The sequence below is a fragment of the Antedon bifida genome, chromosome 6, assembly GCF_963402885.1.
Source record: "Antedon bifida chromosome 6, ecAntBifi1.1, whole genome shotgun sequence".
Lineage (NCBI taxonomy): Eukaryota > Metazoa > Echinodermata > Crinoidea > Comatulida > Antedonidae > Antedon > Antedon bifida.
This window is the reverse complement of record NC_136231.1, coordinates 28,035,877-28,054,450: the sequence shown is the minus strand read 5'-3', so window position 1 is coordinate 28,054,450 and position 18,574 is coordinate 28,035,877. Positions and strand designations below refer to the sequence as shown.

The 18,574-nt window shown below is 32.2% G+C and overlaps 2 protein-coding genes across 2 annotated transcripts in view; one reads left to right on the top strand and one right to left on the bottom strand.

Moving 5' to 3' along the window:
• Window positions 1-18,574, bottom strand: part of LOC144844374 (growth arrest and DNA damage-inducible protein GADD45 alpha-like) — a 115,719-nt gene that overhangs the window by 10,226 nt on the left and 86,919 nt on the right. The gene's annotated exons all lie outside the window — the stretch shown is intronic.
• On the top strand, window positions 238-17,343 carry LOC144844368 (sterol carrier protein 2-like). Its single transcript, XM_078701248.1, has 14 exons — window positions 238-397; window positions 2,146-2,340; window positions 2,482-2,610; window positions 2,988-3,114; window positions 7,095-7,158; window positions 7,345-7,431; window positions 7,661-7,811; window positions 7,950-8,097; window positions 10,050-10,157; window positions 13,796-13,946; window positions 15,009-15,096; window positions 15,372-15,504; window positions 16,106-16,182; window positions 16,517-17,343. Exons 1-14 carry the CDS (start codon window positions 254-256, stop codon window positions 16,607-16,609), a joined length of 1,695 nt encoding a protein of 564 aa, XP_078557374.1. The 5' UTR covers window positions 238-253; the 3' UTR covers window positions 16,610-17,343.

Here is an 18,574-nt window from a genome sequence, read left to right as displayed (position 1 = left end):
GTTGTATTGTCCCGAAAATTTAAATGAAGATTAATAAAATCAAGAAACACATCTGTAAAATCACCAATTTTTATTTATAAATAATACCAAGTATTTATTTGTTACTGTTTGTGTGAATATCTGCAAAAAAAGTGTTTTCATATTGCTTGAGTACGCATACTTAAGTAATAATGGCTCTGACTGTATTTTAGTTAGCGCCCTCTGTCTATCTCGTTAGAAGATTTAAAGGTCGTCGAGGTTGTTTTACATAACAATGATATTCAGGGGTCTTGTTTTCGTAAATAACATACTTCGTTTTAGGCCTAGCTTTCGAAAACTTTCCACCGCTGTAAGAACATTAGAACCGAATATGAGTACATCACGCAAAGTTTACGTTGTTGGAGTAGGAATGACAAAGGTATAATGTAACTAAATTACAGATTTGTGTTGGTAGTTTTTTTTACTGTTTTTGATTGTATACTAGGCCTATACTATAGATAGGCCTAGCTAGGCTAGGAAGGATTTGATTGTCTCTGGAGCTAAGCTAACTGGACCCCCCTACTCTAACCAGTAACCTACTACTAGACATATTAATAGCCCTATAGCCTCCTGGAGAGGATTACATAGGAGGCCACAGTACAGTCCTCTCTCGTCGTTGTAAGAGGTACGTAAGGTTAGGCATTATCGTAAATAGCGTATACAGTGCATGATGGGAAAGAAATAGGGACACACGCACGCGCATTGTGTTTACAGGATTTCTATTTATTCCCCCAATTCCATCCCACCATGCATGTGCAATGACGTTCCTCACGACATCAAGCTATTTTGCGATAAGCCTTTTGGTATCTGCGATTTTATGCACAAGTAATGAATCGATACTGCGAAAATGTGCAATAAAGCGTGACCGTGAGCTTCTTTCAGACTCATTTTAACACCTGTTCTCACAAGTCTTGGAGGCATCTCCCATTTACACTTACTTACCAAAAAAACTGGGAGATAAACTTTGGTTGCCCACTACTGTGATGTGACACCAGTGTCAAGCAAGCGCCCTGGGTTCGTGAAATAAGCGCCATATGGAAACATCAATACATTTAATAAGAAATATATATATATATGAGATTTAACTATTGTCTAAAAGATGAATATTCGTAGGTGGGTATTTAATTAAAGTTGCAGGTAAACATTCCAAACATCTGCTGGTTTGAGATTCTAATGAATTGAATTGTGAAAGGGTTGATTTACTCGGGTAATAACAAAGTGCGAGGCAACGACATCTTGTGGAGAGTTTGAGCACTGTTGTAAAAGTAAACTCAAATAATTTGACAAAAAATGAAATACAAAAACAATCGTTACATAAAAATAAACGACATGTCTAGTGTATACACAAATCTATTTAGGCCTAGCCTATTATAAAAAGATTGATTGTTACTATATGCCTCGCATGCCTCGCACTTTTGGAATTAACAAAATAATGCCTCGCACAAATATTTGGCGTGCTTCGCACTTTGTCAACGCGCGATTTACTCTAGGAGCATATACAATAACTCATAACTAACTATTTTTTCAACTTTACCAATATCAGACAGTAAATTGTAATTTTTTATTTCAAGTGGTTAGTCACATGTTAGCAAAACTTGATAAAGTGTGTTACTATCACTGATAAGAAACCAAATGCAGGTTACTGTTCAAAGTATAATGATAAACTTTGTTATGTAATCATGGAGAGCACTAATGATAATAATGAACAATCTGACATAAACATATATACTGTATATATTTATATATTTTTTTATTGGTCTCTTTTTTTTCTCTTTTTGTTATCCTTTTCTCGTCTTTTCGTATATGTATTGTTCCCTTGTTGAGGGCCTCATGCATGTCAGCCTCGGCTGTTTTGAGTCACCCTCATTAAACAAAGTTTAATAAAAAATGTTAAAAAGCATGTTTTTACACTTTTTAGCATTAATTGTTTAAACATGTTTAAAATTCCCAGACATGATTTTAACCTACATATTGGTATATGTATTGCATTCCACAGACCTCAAACATTTAAGTGTACTGGGAAATGTTGTGTTTATTGTAATGGTTTGTACTATGCATTTGCATAGGAATAGTTTGTATTATATACCTTGTTGTTGTCATCATTAGTCTTGCTTGCTTATGTTTTAGTTTGAAAAGCCAGGCAGACGAGAAGACTTTGATTATCCTCAAATGGCTTTGGAAGCAGGAACAAAAGCTCTTCAAGATGCAGGAGTTAGTTATGATAAGATAGAGCAAGCTTGTGTTGGATATTGCTATGGTGATTCTACCTGTGGTCAAAGAGCTGTCTACCAACTAGGCCTTACTGGTATTCCTATTTACAATGTGAGTTTCCAAACAAATGTTTTCATGTTTCTAGGCAATCAATTATATTTAATTTTCAACCCAGTAGTATTTGAGAAACAAAATTTAGCCCAATATTTTGTTGATATTGTTAATTTGACTATGATTTGTTGTTTTCTAAAGGTGAATAACAACTGTTCTACTGGTTCTACAGCATTATTTATGGCAAAGCAGTTTATAGAAGGTGGCATAAGTGACTGTGTCTTAGCACTTGGATTTGAGAAAATGGAAAGAGGTTCCTTGGGAGTGAAGGTAATCAAGTAACCCATGTTATGAAGATTTAGCCAGCATATTCATAACAAATCTCAAAATGTTTCTAAAATGCTTGGATACGATTTGAGTATATTTTTTTTATACAAATAAATGACATAATGAGTTGGACATACTTGATGTATTGACATACACCAGCATGTTTCAACATTCTCTTAGCCTATACAAACTATGTACACTGTATACATTGGGCATAAACAATTAATAAAATATAAGTCTATACATTTTGTCATCGACATGATAGAACCTATAATGTTGATGATAAAATAGATAACACAAAAGAAAAAAGTTAAATACAACTATCAACATTTTCAGGTCCCTTATTTCATCATTTTATTTCTTTCACATAAACTTTTTAGTACACTGACCGCACAAACCCACTGGATAATCACTTGGTTACCATGTTGAATGTTGAAGAACTTTCTGGTGGTCCTATGGCAGCACAAATGTTTGGAAATGCTGGACGTGAACATATGAAAAAATATGGTAAGTTTGATGTTAATGTATTCTCTATCAGCAAATGATTCTATTGATTGATGAAAATCCCAAATTTGCTTGGAAACAGTGATGCTGCCCTCTTGTGTTTAATGTTTTTTCCGCTCTTTAATGGTTTCCTACTCAAAGGTTGAATGACCATTTTTGTACTTATTAGTCTCATTTTTGTATCGTAGCCTACTCACGAAGATCTGTTTTATTTTATTATACAAAAAATAAATTAATGTTATTCATTTTTGTTTCCTTTATTTAATATTGAAAATGTCATTGACCTGCTGTGCTATCTTGAGTGCCTGTGCAAGTCCTCACTGTCTCTCTGTCCATGTTTATGTACTTAAGTACCTATTTCCCTAGACACTTCCAGCACAGATCTGATGTGTTTGAACTGGGAAATGAAGAGGCACAGTCAGCATAGAAGGGTTTGGAATAGGAGGGGGTGATGAGGAACATCCTGACTTTGCACTTGTTTTTCCTTGAATTAAGTGCCCTGCATGCATTGATTGATTTCTACCGTAGTGTGTATTTGGACATCAATTTTACTTTGTCCTCATCCACCATGTCTTGTCAAGTTGTTCTACTCAAACCTTTATAATTTATTAATGCTAAACATCTTTTCCTTAAATTTAAATTAATTCAATTCAGTTTGTTTATTCAAATATCGAGTAACAATATTATACAAGATTTGAATAAAAGTAAAATAGGACCAATAATTGTTCTCTTATAATGCCTTTTTGCAATTATTTTTTAGAACTAATCTATTTAAAGGTGGGTATCAAGGAATACCATATTCCAAAGTGTTTTACTAGTTGCAGGAGCTACACACTGAGGCATCTGTGTTGTTTTCATAGTTTAGTTGTAAAAATGCAATCATAGTTGTAAAAATGCAATTTTTTTTTTTTTTTTTTTTATTGTATTTATATGTTTCATATGGACAGTTTGTCTGAAATAAAGTTGAATTGAATTGAATTGAATTGAAAACTGGATTGTCAATATAGGTTCCACTACATCTCTACTATTGATGATATTGTTTATTTTATTACAAAAGCTTGCTGTCTATTAATAACTCTTATGACCCTCCTAATCATTCCTCCATATCCTAATATAGCCCACAAACATTTGACTATATACTTTAGAAATATAATTAATTAATATTGGGTCTTCCTTCCAACCATCCACCTACTTCTGTTTTCATGATTTAAATTTAGAAAGAAAACATTAAATATAAAAAAGTGACATTAATATCCAGTTCATTAATCATGGACAATATTAATGAGTATTTTCCTTTGGGGCAGATATTGAACTTGGTAATTTACTCAATATTTAGTTGGCCTCTGACTAAGCCAGTCTCAACTTTAAATAAGTATGCACCCTATATTGGCTCTAAGTTTACTGTCAATGTCCTAGGTGGTCTCTTGGGCCTTCACATCTGGTTGAACCCTAGGCCTACTCTTGCCTAGTGAGCGCTGGGACAGCTCTATGACTACTTCCCCTGTCAAATGCTGTTTCATTACTAAAGACGTGCTCCACACTAAGGCTAGCTATAATCAATCCATGATTTTGAATATCAACAGTATAGCTAGCTGTCATCTGTGGTTTATATTCTATATTTTCATTCCAAATTTTAATATTTTGTTCAATATGGTTTTGATTATGGAATCTAATTAGTTTAATTCTAATATTTCCAATGGCTTGTCATTGGTGTGTGACCTAACAAGCTGGAAAATGTAGTATTTAATGATAGATTTTACTAATAATCTGGAGCATTATTCACAGAGCTTTAAAAATGTTCCTTTTTAATTTTTATTTAAAGTAGTTTAAACTTTACATAAACTAACATCTAATCAAATATGAGGGCGTCAACTAGTAATCATGGTACTTTACCTTGCGAGTGAAGCGAATAACACTAAGCTGGACCCCGAGTCGAGGTTCAGAGAGGCGAACATTCACCAACAATTATGTTTTTGATGATTAAAATTATGGCCACGATCATCAGAACATTCAACCTTTACTAGTCGCAGCAACATACACGCGTCACCCAATAACAATCGCTTATTATATAATTACTATAAATTAATCCAAAAGTCTTCAATATAAGTAATTAATTAAAACGTAATATTAAGATGTCATGACAAAGACATTTTCATGCAATATAGTGTTTTCCTAGTGAACTATGTATACTCAACAAACACTATTTCAGGATAAGGTTGTGAAGAATCCTATCATATACTGACCCATATAACAATTATACCAAATTAATATTATAATGAATGGTTAAGGTTCCTCTATGTCCCAAGTGACCCAGTCACCATTTCCCCCAAAATAATATCTCTAGGGTCGATTTTATGGATGATTAACATCTCATTATTTCCGTCTGACCTACTTACCCCAAATTAGCATCTCTAGGGTAAAGATGATTTGGTAAGGTCCTGTTATGTCTCCAATTACCCCATTATTCTTCCTATCTAATTAATGGGGTAAATATGAACAGTTGAGGATTCACATCCTGTTGACCCACTTAACCTTTCTACCAAATTATTGTTAGGTCCCTTAATATCTAAAATGACATGGAATCAGTAGCTGATTCAGGATTTCTAGGCCCATGGTCTTAGGTCCCTTAATGTCTAAAATGACATGGAATCAGTAGCTGATTCAGGATTTCTAGGCCCATGGTCTTAGGTCCCTTAATGTCTAAAATGACATGGAACCAGTAGCTGATTTAGGATTTCTAGGCCCATGGTCTTAGGTCCCTTAATGTCTAAAATGACATGGAATCAGTAGCTGATTTAGGATTTCATGGAATCAGTAGCTGATTTAGGATTTCTAGGTCACTTGCTCTTCCAAACTTATTGTTTATTGTCCAAATTCAAAGACATACATTATTTATGATGTTATGTTTGTTAATTTAAGTTATGATCGATGGATGTCGATACATACATGGGTTATATGGCAGACCTAAAATACATACATAAACTAGAAAGCCACTCCGAGAGTGCATACCTCCACCTACTGTAAAATTCTCCTACATAAGATTTCTCCAGGAAAATATATATATATATTTATGTGTGTCTTAATGCTGTGTGTGATTTAGGCTAATTTCACTACACGAATGTGTATGTGAATTTGGTGTAATGGTTATGTAACCAGCCTTGCAACTAACAATAGATTCTGTTGACTAACAATAGACGGCAAAAACAAACGGATGAATTTGAAAGAAATAGGTTTTTTAAAACTACTTGTATCAAAAAACCTGTAAATTAAATCAATTTATGTTTTAAAATTACAAGTCACAAATTATAACTCTGGCCTCTTGTACAAAAATGAAGTTTTTTGGACAAGTAGTTCTCGAGAAAATGCAATTTCAGTTTACTTTTTACTTTAAGGCTGCTCGTCGGCTTTTGAAAATTCTGTCCTATCTTTTAACACTAGCAGGTCTGAAAATTATACAAAAACCGTGGTCCGGATTGCATCCAAAATTTAATGGAGTGGTCCTTGACCACATATCTATCACTCAGTATTTTCATTTTGGTAAAGATCTTGTAAGTACTTTTTGAGTAATCCTGCTAACAAACAAACAAACACACGCGATCGATTACATTTACCTCCTTGGCGGAGGTAAACAAGTTTATGAAGGGTCACATGGGTCAGCGAAGGGACATATGACAACACAATGATGCTTCATAGTGTCCTATGTCCATATACCTACCCCACCCTAAAGTTTATAAAACTTAATGCATTATCGATTTATTATAGCAATTCATTATTTTGAGTCATTTAGAAAGATGTTGTTCCCTCTGAAACTAAACAGGATGTGGTGATCTTTCAGTGACTTGTTTTGTCTTTTTTTATACCATCATCAGCATAATATGTGTTGACAGTATTACAGTTGGCCTCAGATATCTTATTATTTGTAATCTTACATTATTGGCAGTAACAGTAATAGAATAATCTTTATCTTTTTTTTTTTCTTTCAGGTACAAATCCAGATCATTTTGCTAAAATAGCCTATAAGAACCATAAGCATTCAACTAATAATCCGTAAGTTTGTATATTGTTTGGAATTTTTAAGTTTTTATATTTTTAAAATAGCCTATAACAATAAACATTCAGCCAATGATATGTTTAGTATATTGTTATTCTGAGCCTATAAAAACCATAAACTTTTAACTCTTTACAATATTATTTTAGAATTTAGAATAATTACTCACATTAAACCTTTTTCAGATATGCTCAGTTCACAAAAGAATATTCTATGAAAGAAATTCAGAGTTCTCCAGTTATACATGAACCACTAACTAAGCTGCAATGTTGGTAAGAACGATTTTTAATTATTTTAAAAATTGTTTATTTTTTATTATTTAAAATATCTGTATGTGATTTAAGTTGTTGATGTATGCAATCTTTGCCTCTCAGTCTGTGTCCTCCTTTAGGATATTAATGTAGGTATGTGATGCTTCATCAGAGCACATGTGTTTGTAACTTATAATGAGAATCTTTTGTGTACATTATGTAATTTTCATGCTTGCTTACTCTCTTTTAGTCCAACTTCAGATGGGAGTGCAGCTGTAATAGTTTGCAGTGAAGACTTTGTCAAAAGAAATGGATTAGAAAAGAAGGCAGTTGAAATAGTTGGTATGGAGATGGCAACTGATCTTCCCAGCACATTTGAAGAAAATAGCTGTATGAAAGTAGTAAGTTTTGAATGATAAATAACTCTAGAAAAATGGCATCATACAGAGATTCTATTTTCTTTCTTTATTAACTTTCAATTTTACAACAAATTGTTTATTCTTTCTGATAAATAATGATTATATTTGTTGTTAATAAAGGTTGGGTATGACATGACAAAAAAGGCAGCAGAGAAACTTTTTCAGAAGACCCCATATTCTGCAACAGATGTGCAAGTAGTGGAATTGCATGATTGCTTTGCTGCTAATGAACTAATCACATATGAAGCACTTGGACTATGTGCTCCTGGTAGGTTACAAGTGATGACAATTACCCACAATGCATTATATCTCACTATTCACATATGCAGCACTTGGACTATGTGCTATTGCTTGGTATCATCTCTTTCATTTAAGTATCTTTCTAGAAATGTAAGTACTGTCTGTTCCAAGCTGCCTGTCTGTGCTATCATATCATCATGTTGAATTTGTATCCCAAATGAAGCTGCGTTCTTGACCTAATGTCATGATTATGCCCTGGAAACTAGACTGAGTGACCACAAACAGCTGGTACGATGCTACCCATGGGACCCTTCCCCTTAGGTTACCCCACACTTTGTTTCTAAAAAAGGTTTTTTTTCTTAAGTTAGTTGTTGTCATATTTGGGAATAAATTTTTACAGAACATTTATTAAGAACATCAAAACAATACTTGATTTGTAAAATGATTACATTAAAAAGAATTTAAAATTGCCTATAAACTGTAGTATTAAAATAAACATTCTGATTTCTACTGACTGTATTAACTTTACTGGGTATTCAATTCAAAAGTTGAAGTTAAATTCTGCTTAATCCTATGATATTATGCCCAATGCTGTTTTTTTTTGTGAGATAGCATTAATTTATTTTTCTGTGTATTCATTGTTTAATTAATAGAAACTGATTTATTGATTATTTAATAATTTTCACTTACATTCAACTTTTATACCAATATTTAAAAAATAAAAATATATTTTTATTACATTTTTATTTTCAAATGAGTATCTTTTGAAGACAATATAAAGATACTTTTTACATTATATTTATCTTTTTAAATTGACATCAAAAAACTTTATAAACTGTGTGTATATATCAATATATTTATATATATTATGATGATGGTATGCCATGAGTCAATTGCTTACTGTATCACTGTACTACATCAGCATATTTAGTTCAACCCCCAGATGACTCTTTTCCTTCCTTACTTATCATTGTACAGTTCTCATCTTCAATCTAAGTTCATGCAATTTGTATATTTCTGTGCCTGTGGTGTTTATATATATACTGTATATAAGTTAGTTTATACTTATGGATGCTTAAATACTGTATATAATTTGGATCTTAATTAAAGAGGCTTAAGCAATTTTTTAATTTGTAGTACTTGGTTGGATAATAAGAATCACACTAAATTGAGATCACCTTATTTCAATATTTATTTTCATTCAACTATTTAAAAATCTAGCTAACTGGAATACTATCAACAACGTATTTTATGAGAGTACAATATCTAATAAAGTAATTTTGTTTAGCAAATAAGAAACATTAATTATCATAACTGGCAGTATAAATAAGTATTTGTTTATGACTCACATCCAACTAAATTATATCGGCAGTGATTAATTTAAGTCTCATTAATTAATTAATAGCAGTTACATTCTCATTTACAATTTGGCCCAGTTGAGAGGCTTCAAACTGAACTACTGACCTTTTAACAATTTAGCATAAATAAAATGGACCCCAGACACAGGTGTGTCTAAACTATATATCCTAGAGTACATACTGTACTTTAAGCTCTGTCTATACTATCAAACTAGTTTGACAAAAAAAGTATGATGTGCCCAAATATGGCAGTGATATGCCCAAATATGGTAGTGATATGACATCACCATGTCCATATATGGGCACATCACATTGTTTTGTCATGTGTAGCTTAAGCTTAAGATTTAGACCTGACTGTTTTGTTATGATCCATTGTTTGGATACACATTTTTAATGAGATTAAAAATTCTAGATTATTTTTAGCAAGTTTGCTGGCAAGTGACTCCTATCATGAATCGTACTACCTCCAGCAATCTAATTTCTATATACCATAAGGATAATACATTTTACATTGTTTAAACCATACTAGTTTGCAAGCAAGTTACTCCTGATATGAATTGTACTTCTCCAACTATTTATTATCTGTCTAATTCCTATATTTTATATACTTGCTTTATTTCAGGTGAAGCAGGTAATATGATTGACAGAGGAGACAATACGTATGGTGGAAAATATGTTGTGAATCCAAGTGGAGGACTTATTTCCAAAGGACACCCGCTTGGTGCGACAGGTATGTTAATATTCATCATTGGTCAGTTTGTGAGGACTTATTTCCAAAGGACACCCGCTTGGTGCGACAGGTATGTTAATATTCATCATTGGTCAGTTTGTGAGGACTTATTTCCAAAGGACACCCGCTTGGTGCGACAGGCATGTTAATATTTATCATTGGTCAGTTTGTGAGGACTTATTTCCAAAGGACACCCGCTTGGTGCGACAGGTATGTTAATATTTATCATTGGTCAGTTTGTGAGGACTTATTTCCAAAGGACACCCGCTTGGTGCGACAGGTATGTTAATATTTATCATTGGTCAGTTTGTGAGGACTTATTTCCAAAGGACACCCGCTTGGTGCGACAGGTATGTTAATATTCATCATTGGTCAGTTTGTGAGGACTTATTTCCAAAGGACACCCGCTTGGTGCGACAGGCATGTTAATATTTTTCATTGGTCAGTTTGTGAGGACTTATTTCCAAAGGACACCCGCTTGGTGCGACAGGTATGTTAATATTTATCATTGGTCAGTTTGTGAGGACTTATTTCCAAAGGACACCCGCTTGGTGCGACAGGTATGTTAATATTTATCATTGGTCAGTTTGTGAGGACTTAATTCCAAAGGACACCCGCTTGGTGCGACAGGCATGTTAATATTTATCATTGGTCACTTTGTGAGGACTTATTTCCAAAGGACACCCGCTTGGTGCGACAGGTATGTTAATATTTATCATTGGTCAGTTTGTGAGGACTTATTTCCAAAGGACACTCACTCCGTTCAACAGGTATGTTAATATTCATCGTTAGTCAGTTTGTGAGGACTTATTTCCAAAGGACACTCACAACAGGTATGTTAGTATTCATTGTTGGTCAGTTTGTTTGTGAGGACTTATTTCCTTTTAAGGAACATCTCATATTGATGAATGAATGAATATGTATACTGTACTCTATTTACTGGAGTATTTAATGGACACAATGCTTCCCTACCACTTCTTTTCCTCTTTATAGTTGACCCATAAGTAATACAACCAATCTTATATTATATAACCCCTTTTGTCCCTATACTTTACAGTACAGTTGGTGAATCAGAGCTGTCAAACCTACATTTTGACAATTTTGTCATCTGCTTCAAATCAACTTAAAATGAAAAATACATGAAAAAACCAAACTAACTATAGTTGTGATTTAATTTTAAATATCTGGGATATATGTAGGCCAATGTTAATTTTCTGTCAACTGTTTTAGGATAATTTTTGTGATATTATAAATTTAGTTCTGATTAGATATTAACCAATGAAAATGAAGAATTTGAAGGTCATGGAACCGATAACCTTCCTTCAAACATTTGTGTGGATGTTATTTGTTATTGAATTATATTCATGAACAATAGTAACTAAAATGTAATTCGTTTATTTAGTGTTTACATAAATATTTACATTGTTTAATTCAAAGGTTACAGGTTTAAAAATACAGTTGATAACATCAAAAGATAGACTTTTAAAGATCCTGACACATTCAAATTGATCTTTATCATAAATAGTACTCAGTAAATAAATACAAATAGGTCTATGTCATAAATAGTGCTCAGTAAATAAATACAAATAGGTCTATATCATAAATAGTGCTCAGTAAATAAATACAAATAGGTCTATATCATAAATAGTGCTCAGTAAATAAATACAAATAGGTCTATATCATAAATAGTGCTCAGTAAATAAATACAAATAGGTCTATATCATAAATAGTGCTCAGTAAATAAATACAGGTTTATTTCTACTGGAATTATTATGAAGTGTCTATTAACAAATTAAGAATAAACTTATAAGTCTATTAACAGCTTAAATTGACTGAAGAAAAAAGAAAGTGAAGTGAATGCCGGAATAAGTGTACACTCGAGGGAAAGTGGGTCGAAGATGTCAAACTAAAAAACTTACTATCATGTCCTTGACCCTTTTGCACATTATAGTTGACGTTTCAATTAAGAAACTAGACTTAAGATTCTTAATTAACTTGTGGCTTAGGCCATCCAAGCCTTGTGTGTTTACTACTACCATCCGGAAGTGAATCAGACTTGGTTGATTTGGCCAACCCATTAGGTCAATTTGAATTGATGACTTGGTACAGCAACGTAAACTCTAGTAATTACAGTTTGTTAACTGATAATCAACTTCTTAAATATTGTGGATACAAAGGAGTTTAAATATTAACACACAATATCGTAAGTCTCAGAACAACAAAAACTTTTATCCCAAAGTAACACTGTTCAACTGAACCTCCAATGAACCACTGAAATGCCTTTGAGTTTCAGCTTAAGTCACACTCAATAAGTCAATTACACAGGAGATGGCTACCACTGAAATGCCTTTGAGTTTCAGCTTAAGTCACACTCAATAAGTCAATTACACAGGAGATGACTACCACAATGTCCTTTGGTTTTGTGAGTTTGAACTTAAGTCAGATCGTAGTCAGTGAGACACTAGATGAACAGATAACATTGTCCTTTAGTTAAATTTGAACTTTATGGTATCATACTCAATGATTCAACTAAGATGAGCACCACATTGTCACTTGTTTGTCACTATATTATGTGACAATATAGAGCAACGGAAACTAAACCATTGAGGTCAACTGCAGTGCACACGAGGTGTCTAGGTTTCCTCACAACTGTTTTATCTTTTGAATGTATTATTTCAAAGGAATAATTGAATGAATTTATTATGTTACTTATTTTTTAGCTGCAACTAGCTGAACATGTAATGGTTATTTTGTTGATGGAAATCATAGCAATTTTTGCTATCTGAAATAAAATAAATAAGCATACTTACTTTGTTAGCAATGATATTCATCATGTTTAATTGTATCATTTCTGATCCAATCCAATTTCAATTACTATGGGCTATTTGTCATTTTATGAACAAAACAGTTTTTTTAGTCATTTAGTAGTTTTAAATGCATCGTAGCTGACTGGTATAATTTGTATTGTTTTTATTTTGTTGTATGTCAATTATGTTTTTGAGGGTATAAAAATACAATATGACATAAACATGCAACAAAAAATTAAATTTAAAAATAAACACAATTTATAAAGATTACAGTTTGTGTTAAGTTTTCAATTAGAAACAATTGAATAAAGAGAATTAGTATGGGGTACAGTTTGGTATAGTTAGTATGGGGTACAGTTTGGTATAGTTAGTATGGGGTACGGTTTGGTATAGTTTGATATGATGCCAACTATTAGAAGTAAACTTAATGTAATGTGACATGTATTACATCAACACTTTAATACCGGATATAACATAAGCAGCTGTACTTAAGTTGGCTTGTATTTGTACTGGACAATGCTGGATGAATTGTACAGATAGTTACATTTGTTTTGTCCTTTTCAAATATTTTCATAAATTTAGGAAGGTTTCTGAATGTCTTACTTATAAATTCGCATCTATGTATGTGTTTATTATTTTACAACATAAATGTTTTATCTTTATTTTTACCAAATATAATGATGAATGAACTAATTTCTCCTACAGTACATGTGTGTATACTAACATGGCCTTACCAAGGTGATAGTGCAGTACCCACTAATGACTTATATTAATAAAATAGTACTCATGTAAAATTTAGTTTATTTAGTTCTGTACGTTTGTTTTTTGTAGGTCTTGCTCAGTGTTCTGAGTTATGTTGGCAACTTAGGAACGAAGCTGGTAAACGACAAGTACCAAATGCTAAGCTAGCGTTGCAGCATAATATCGGACTTGGGGGCGCTGTAGTCGTTGGACTATATAAACTAGGCTTCCCAAATACCAGGTAATTATATATTTCATCACACATTAAATCAATTAAATTGATTTGATGACAAATAAAGTTCACTGTTTGGATGCCCTGAATGAGTTGAACTTTGTTCTCATAGCTGAAGATGTCTTGCATTTATTTAATATTGCATTAATACTACAGTGTTCTTATTTTCTTTTTTATTTTACTGTAATATCATGATATGTGTATTATTGCCATACCAATATGAGCTAATACAAAAGTTAGTATCTTGTCTTATGCATATTTCATCATCTTCGTTTAGGCTTTAAATTAAAGCTCCTCATATTTTGTAAACCATATAATTTTCCTACAATCATGGTCTACTACTAGTGCCCTCTATTAGTATGTTATCCATCATCTGTACCCTTGACATATGTATTTGCTAAACCCTATCAAGATTATTATTATGTACAAAGGTTTGCTTAAGTCCCATGACCTTTAGTATCAGTCTTATCCTACCAGTACCTATGCTGAACCATACACCACCAATAATCAGTAGTATACGATTTGCTGGTATGGATGCTCTTAAAAAGTGGTATGTACAAAGTATTTGATGGCCCACTTCCTTTCATTTTTATACCCTCTTTATCTAAACAGGAAGAAATATTTTCTTTTCATATTAATAAGGAGCTTAAAACCTGCACCCTTGAACTATTATTGTCCATTCTCTAGGCACCTATCGCTTGCAGAAAGCAGTGAAGCATAGGCAACTAAAGTGCTTTGTGTCCCTGTACAAATTAATCTATAGATCCTAAAATCTGAGGCTAGTAGATGCTGGTATCAAATAACTTATAGATTCAGTTTCAGATAATTTGCCTAGTTTGTCTACACATACAGGATATATCAGATTTTTTTCTATCATGTACATTTGTACAATCTGTTAAAGGATATACACTATTGATATATAAACATACAACAAAGCAGTTCAAATTACTATGTATAAAAGGTATAGATTAGTTTAAGTTTAATTAAGTAATAGCTATGCTCATTAAATTACCTGGGTAGATTGAGCCCATAGAGTAGAAAGAATTTCAAGTTGTTCATTTGTTATTTTAGTTCTGGTGTACGCATGTACCACACTGCCTCCTCAACAGGATTCAAATGTGACGCTGTCTTTGATGAAATTGAAAGAAATCTTGAAAAGGTGAATATATATTGCGGTGGTTTTTTTTTCATATGTACAATACCTCAGTAAAAAATCATAATTATTAATAAATATCAAGAAGTAATGTGGTGTTTTTTCTTAAAACTTATAAAACACTAATTTCTATGCTCCGACGTTACTAATATAATATTTAATCTTTCATTTTATAGTGAATTGAAATTAGAAAGTACAACAAAGGCTTGTTTATTTTTGACCTATTAACTGAATCTTAATGTACAATATTTTAAATACATAAATACAACTTACTTATTTAGGATGGTGCAAAATATGTGAGCAAGGTTAAGTCAGTGTTTGCATTTGATATACTTGATGGGCCTGGAGGAAAGAAAGGAAAATGGATTGTAGATGTTAAGAATGGAAATGGAAGTGTGGAATATGGATCAAAGAGTAAGTATATTATTTAATAGAGTGGATCATCAGTTGCACACTATGATAGTCAGTTGCACAATATGATAGTCAGTTGCACCCTATGATAGTCAGTTGCACACTATGATAGTCAGTTGTACACTATGATAGTCAGTTGCACACTGATAGTCAGTTGCACCCTATGATAGTCAGTTGCACCAGGGAGATGTAAAATATTTTACATCTCCCTGGTTGCACCCTATGATAGTCAGTTGCACACTATGATAGTCAGTTGCACACTATGATAGTCAGTTGCACACTATGATAGTCAGTTGCACACTATGATAGTCAGTTGCACACTATGATAGTCAGTTGCACACTATGATAGTCAGTTGCACACTATGATTGTCAGTTTCACACTATGATAGTCAGTTGCACACTATGGTAGTCAACTTTCTGGAGTCTAAACAAACTTTCTGGCAGCTCATACACCACTGTCTCCTCAATGTCAATTATTATTAATCATTTTAAATTACATTATATTTTGTTTATATTTGATTATGGTTAAGTTTCTCATGGCAACTGACTAATCTTACAGTTGTTTGGAAATATAGTTTAATTGATCGTACTTTGATTATTTCAGAGAAAGCTGATTGTACTATTACAGTAAAAGACGGCGACCTGATTGACCTTGCACTTGGTAAACTTCAGCCACAATCTGTAAGTATATTACCTTTAGTATGGCAACAAATTAAGTATGCTACCTCATGTGTTAGGTGTTGGTGCGTTATTTTGATACGTAATAGATTGAACACACATAAAGTACTTGTACTACATTTAATACAGGTAAATACAGTGTTAATACTCATTGTGTGATAGATTGTATCTAAGAAGTATTTGATCATGAAGCTTATGTGGTCTAATGGTTATAATGCTCGCCTTGTCAGTGAGAAGTTGCAGGTTCAAATCCTGTCTGATAATATTGTGTAGTTGTGTTTGCCTCTGCTTTTTTTGTAAACTAATCATTTTGTCTAATATGCTTTATTTATTACAGGCATTCTTTTCTGGAAAACTAAAAATTGCAGGGAACATGGCGACGGCAATGAAACTACAACAAATTCTACCAAAACCCAAGGCTAAATTATAAGGACAACACGCTGAATTAAATGATGATTTATATATCGTTTCCATAATTCAATTTAATAATTCCATGAGGGAAATACCACTTATTTTTGATAAACAGCTCATGATGACAAGTTGTCAAATTTTGAAATACATATAGATCAAGAATTTGTTAATAATGTGATTTGAAAAATAACAAATAAGACAGATATTAAAGTCAACAGTCAAAAACAGTGTTTGACAAGTATAATTTTTATCCTACTACACTACATTGTATTATGGTATAAACACTAAATTGAATAGATGATGGAATCAAGAAAGGTTTCTAAAAGACTTTAAAGAAACAGAAAATCTATTTACCGTCTTTAAATAATGTTTAATAAATAAATCTATAGATATTTAAATTAAATTGCATGAGGTGAGTTGGCCAAACAGATGTAAATCAAGTTGAAATTATTATAAATAAAAAAGGATTCGGTCTAGAACCGACCAAGCCTGTTCATGATTACTGTGTTAAGATATTTAACATCCCATACATAAATCCAAAGGCAAATCACTGGGAAAATGATAATGCTGTGGGTATCAGTGACTGGATCTTAATGGAGATACAAAATAGGATAAGCAAAAAGCTAAATCAAAATGATAAAAATAAAACAGCAGAGTAAAATAGCAGAGCTTTCAGGCAACACTAGCCTTCACCAGTGCAAGACAACATATACTAACTGCTGTTTTTAATCTTTGTTTAGAGTTGAGTTATATTTTCTTGTTTAAATTGTATTCATTATGATTCAAGGGTCAAATTTTGAAATATACAGGACAGGACGACTGAAATAAATCAAAATAAAAGAAGCCTTTTAAAGTGGTTTTGTAAATAGACCAGAAGCCTACAATATGTAATTAATAAATTTATGCTACATATATTGTGTAAATTATACTCATAAAAGAAGCCTTTGCAAGTGAATAAACAGGAAGAATGATGAAATTAGTACCTATATTGTGTAAATATACTATCTAGTAGGTCTACGACAACATAGTGCCATACTTACACAATGAACCTTAATCAACTTATGAGTATTTTCTTTCTTGCTGAACCCCTTTTTTATGGAACTTTTTGACATTTTTTTTAATGCTTTTGTTGAATATGCCATTTTAATGTTACATAATTCACCAACAAATGGATCACAACAAAAATTATTTACCTGAAAAACTGTAATTTAAACTTTTTTAAATATTAAATTGATTGGAATAGAATTTTGATTGCATTTAACCGTTTATTTTGTCATTTTATAAGTGAAAATATTAGGGGTTTTTTTTTCGTTTTTTTTCCAAGGAAGTGATTAACTTTGTTTAAACTACAAAATTGCCTCAAAGTCTGATTTTATTCATCTTCAATTTTCATGTTTTGGGGGACAATACATCTTTATTGATTGAGGTATTCATTTCTGATGAAAGAGATGATTTTTATTGTATTCTGAATTAAATATAAAAATGTTAATAAATGTACAAAGATTTTGCAAAAGTTTCCATACTGTCACGTTTAGAGAAAAATACACATTTCTGCATTTTATCCTTTAGAAAACTTATAAATTTTAGTTTATACTTCGACCGAAATCATCTGTATTCAAAATCTGGAGTGATCCGGGTGCCAAGTGTTGAAGTTGAATGGTGGAACAAGTCGAATTTCTCTACCGTACGATCGCATTCACAAACTGTATTCCTTTTCATCAACAAACCATCCATCACGTTTTCAAGAAATTCTACCCAGACGATTCTGTAAGAAGTCGCTTACGTTTTATTCCATATACTTGATCATAAACTAGACTTTTTTAAATCTCAGTTATTAGACCTACACTGTACTTATCGATCGAAACGTTCAATACTAATAGGATCGCTCAATATAGGCTATCTTCTTATGTACCTAAAAGCTTTTTTTTCAAGTAATGTTTGTTTTACTATCTAAGTCATTGATATTTTAAATAATTATTAATAT

Excerpts from the sequence above, each read along its gene's own strand:
- LOC144844368 (XM_078701248.1), top strand. The coding sequence starts at position 254 with ATGATATTCAGGGGTCTTGTTTTCGTAAATAACATACTTCGTTTTAGG. Across the intron at positions 3,115-7,094 it reads TGAACATATGAAAAAATATG|GTACAAATCCAGATCATTTT; the intron begins GTAAGTTTGATG and ends TTTTTCTTTCAG. Across the intron at positions 10,158-13,795 it reads ACACCCGCTTGGTGCGACAG|GTCTTGCTCAGTGTTCTGAG; the intron begins GTATGTTAATAT and ends TGTTTTTTGTAG.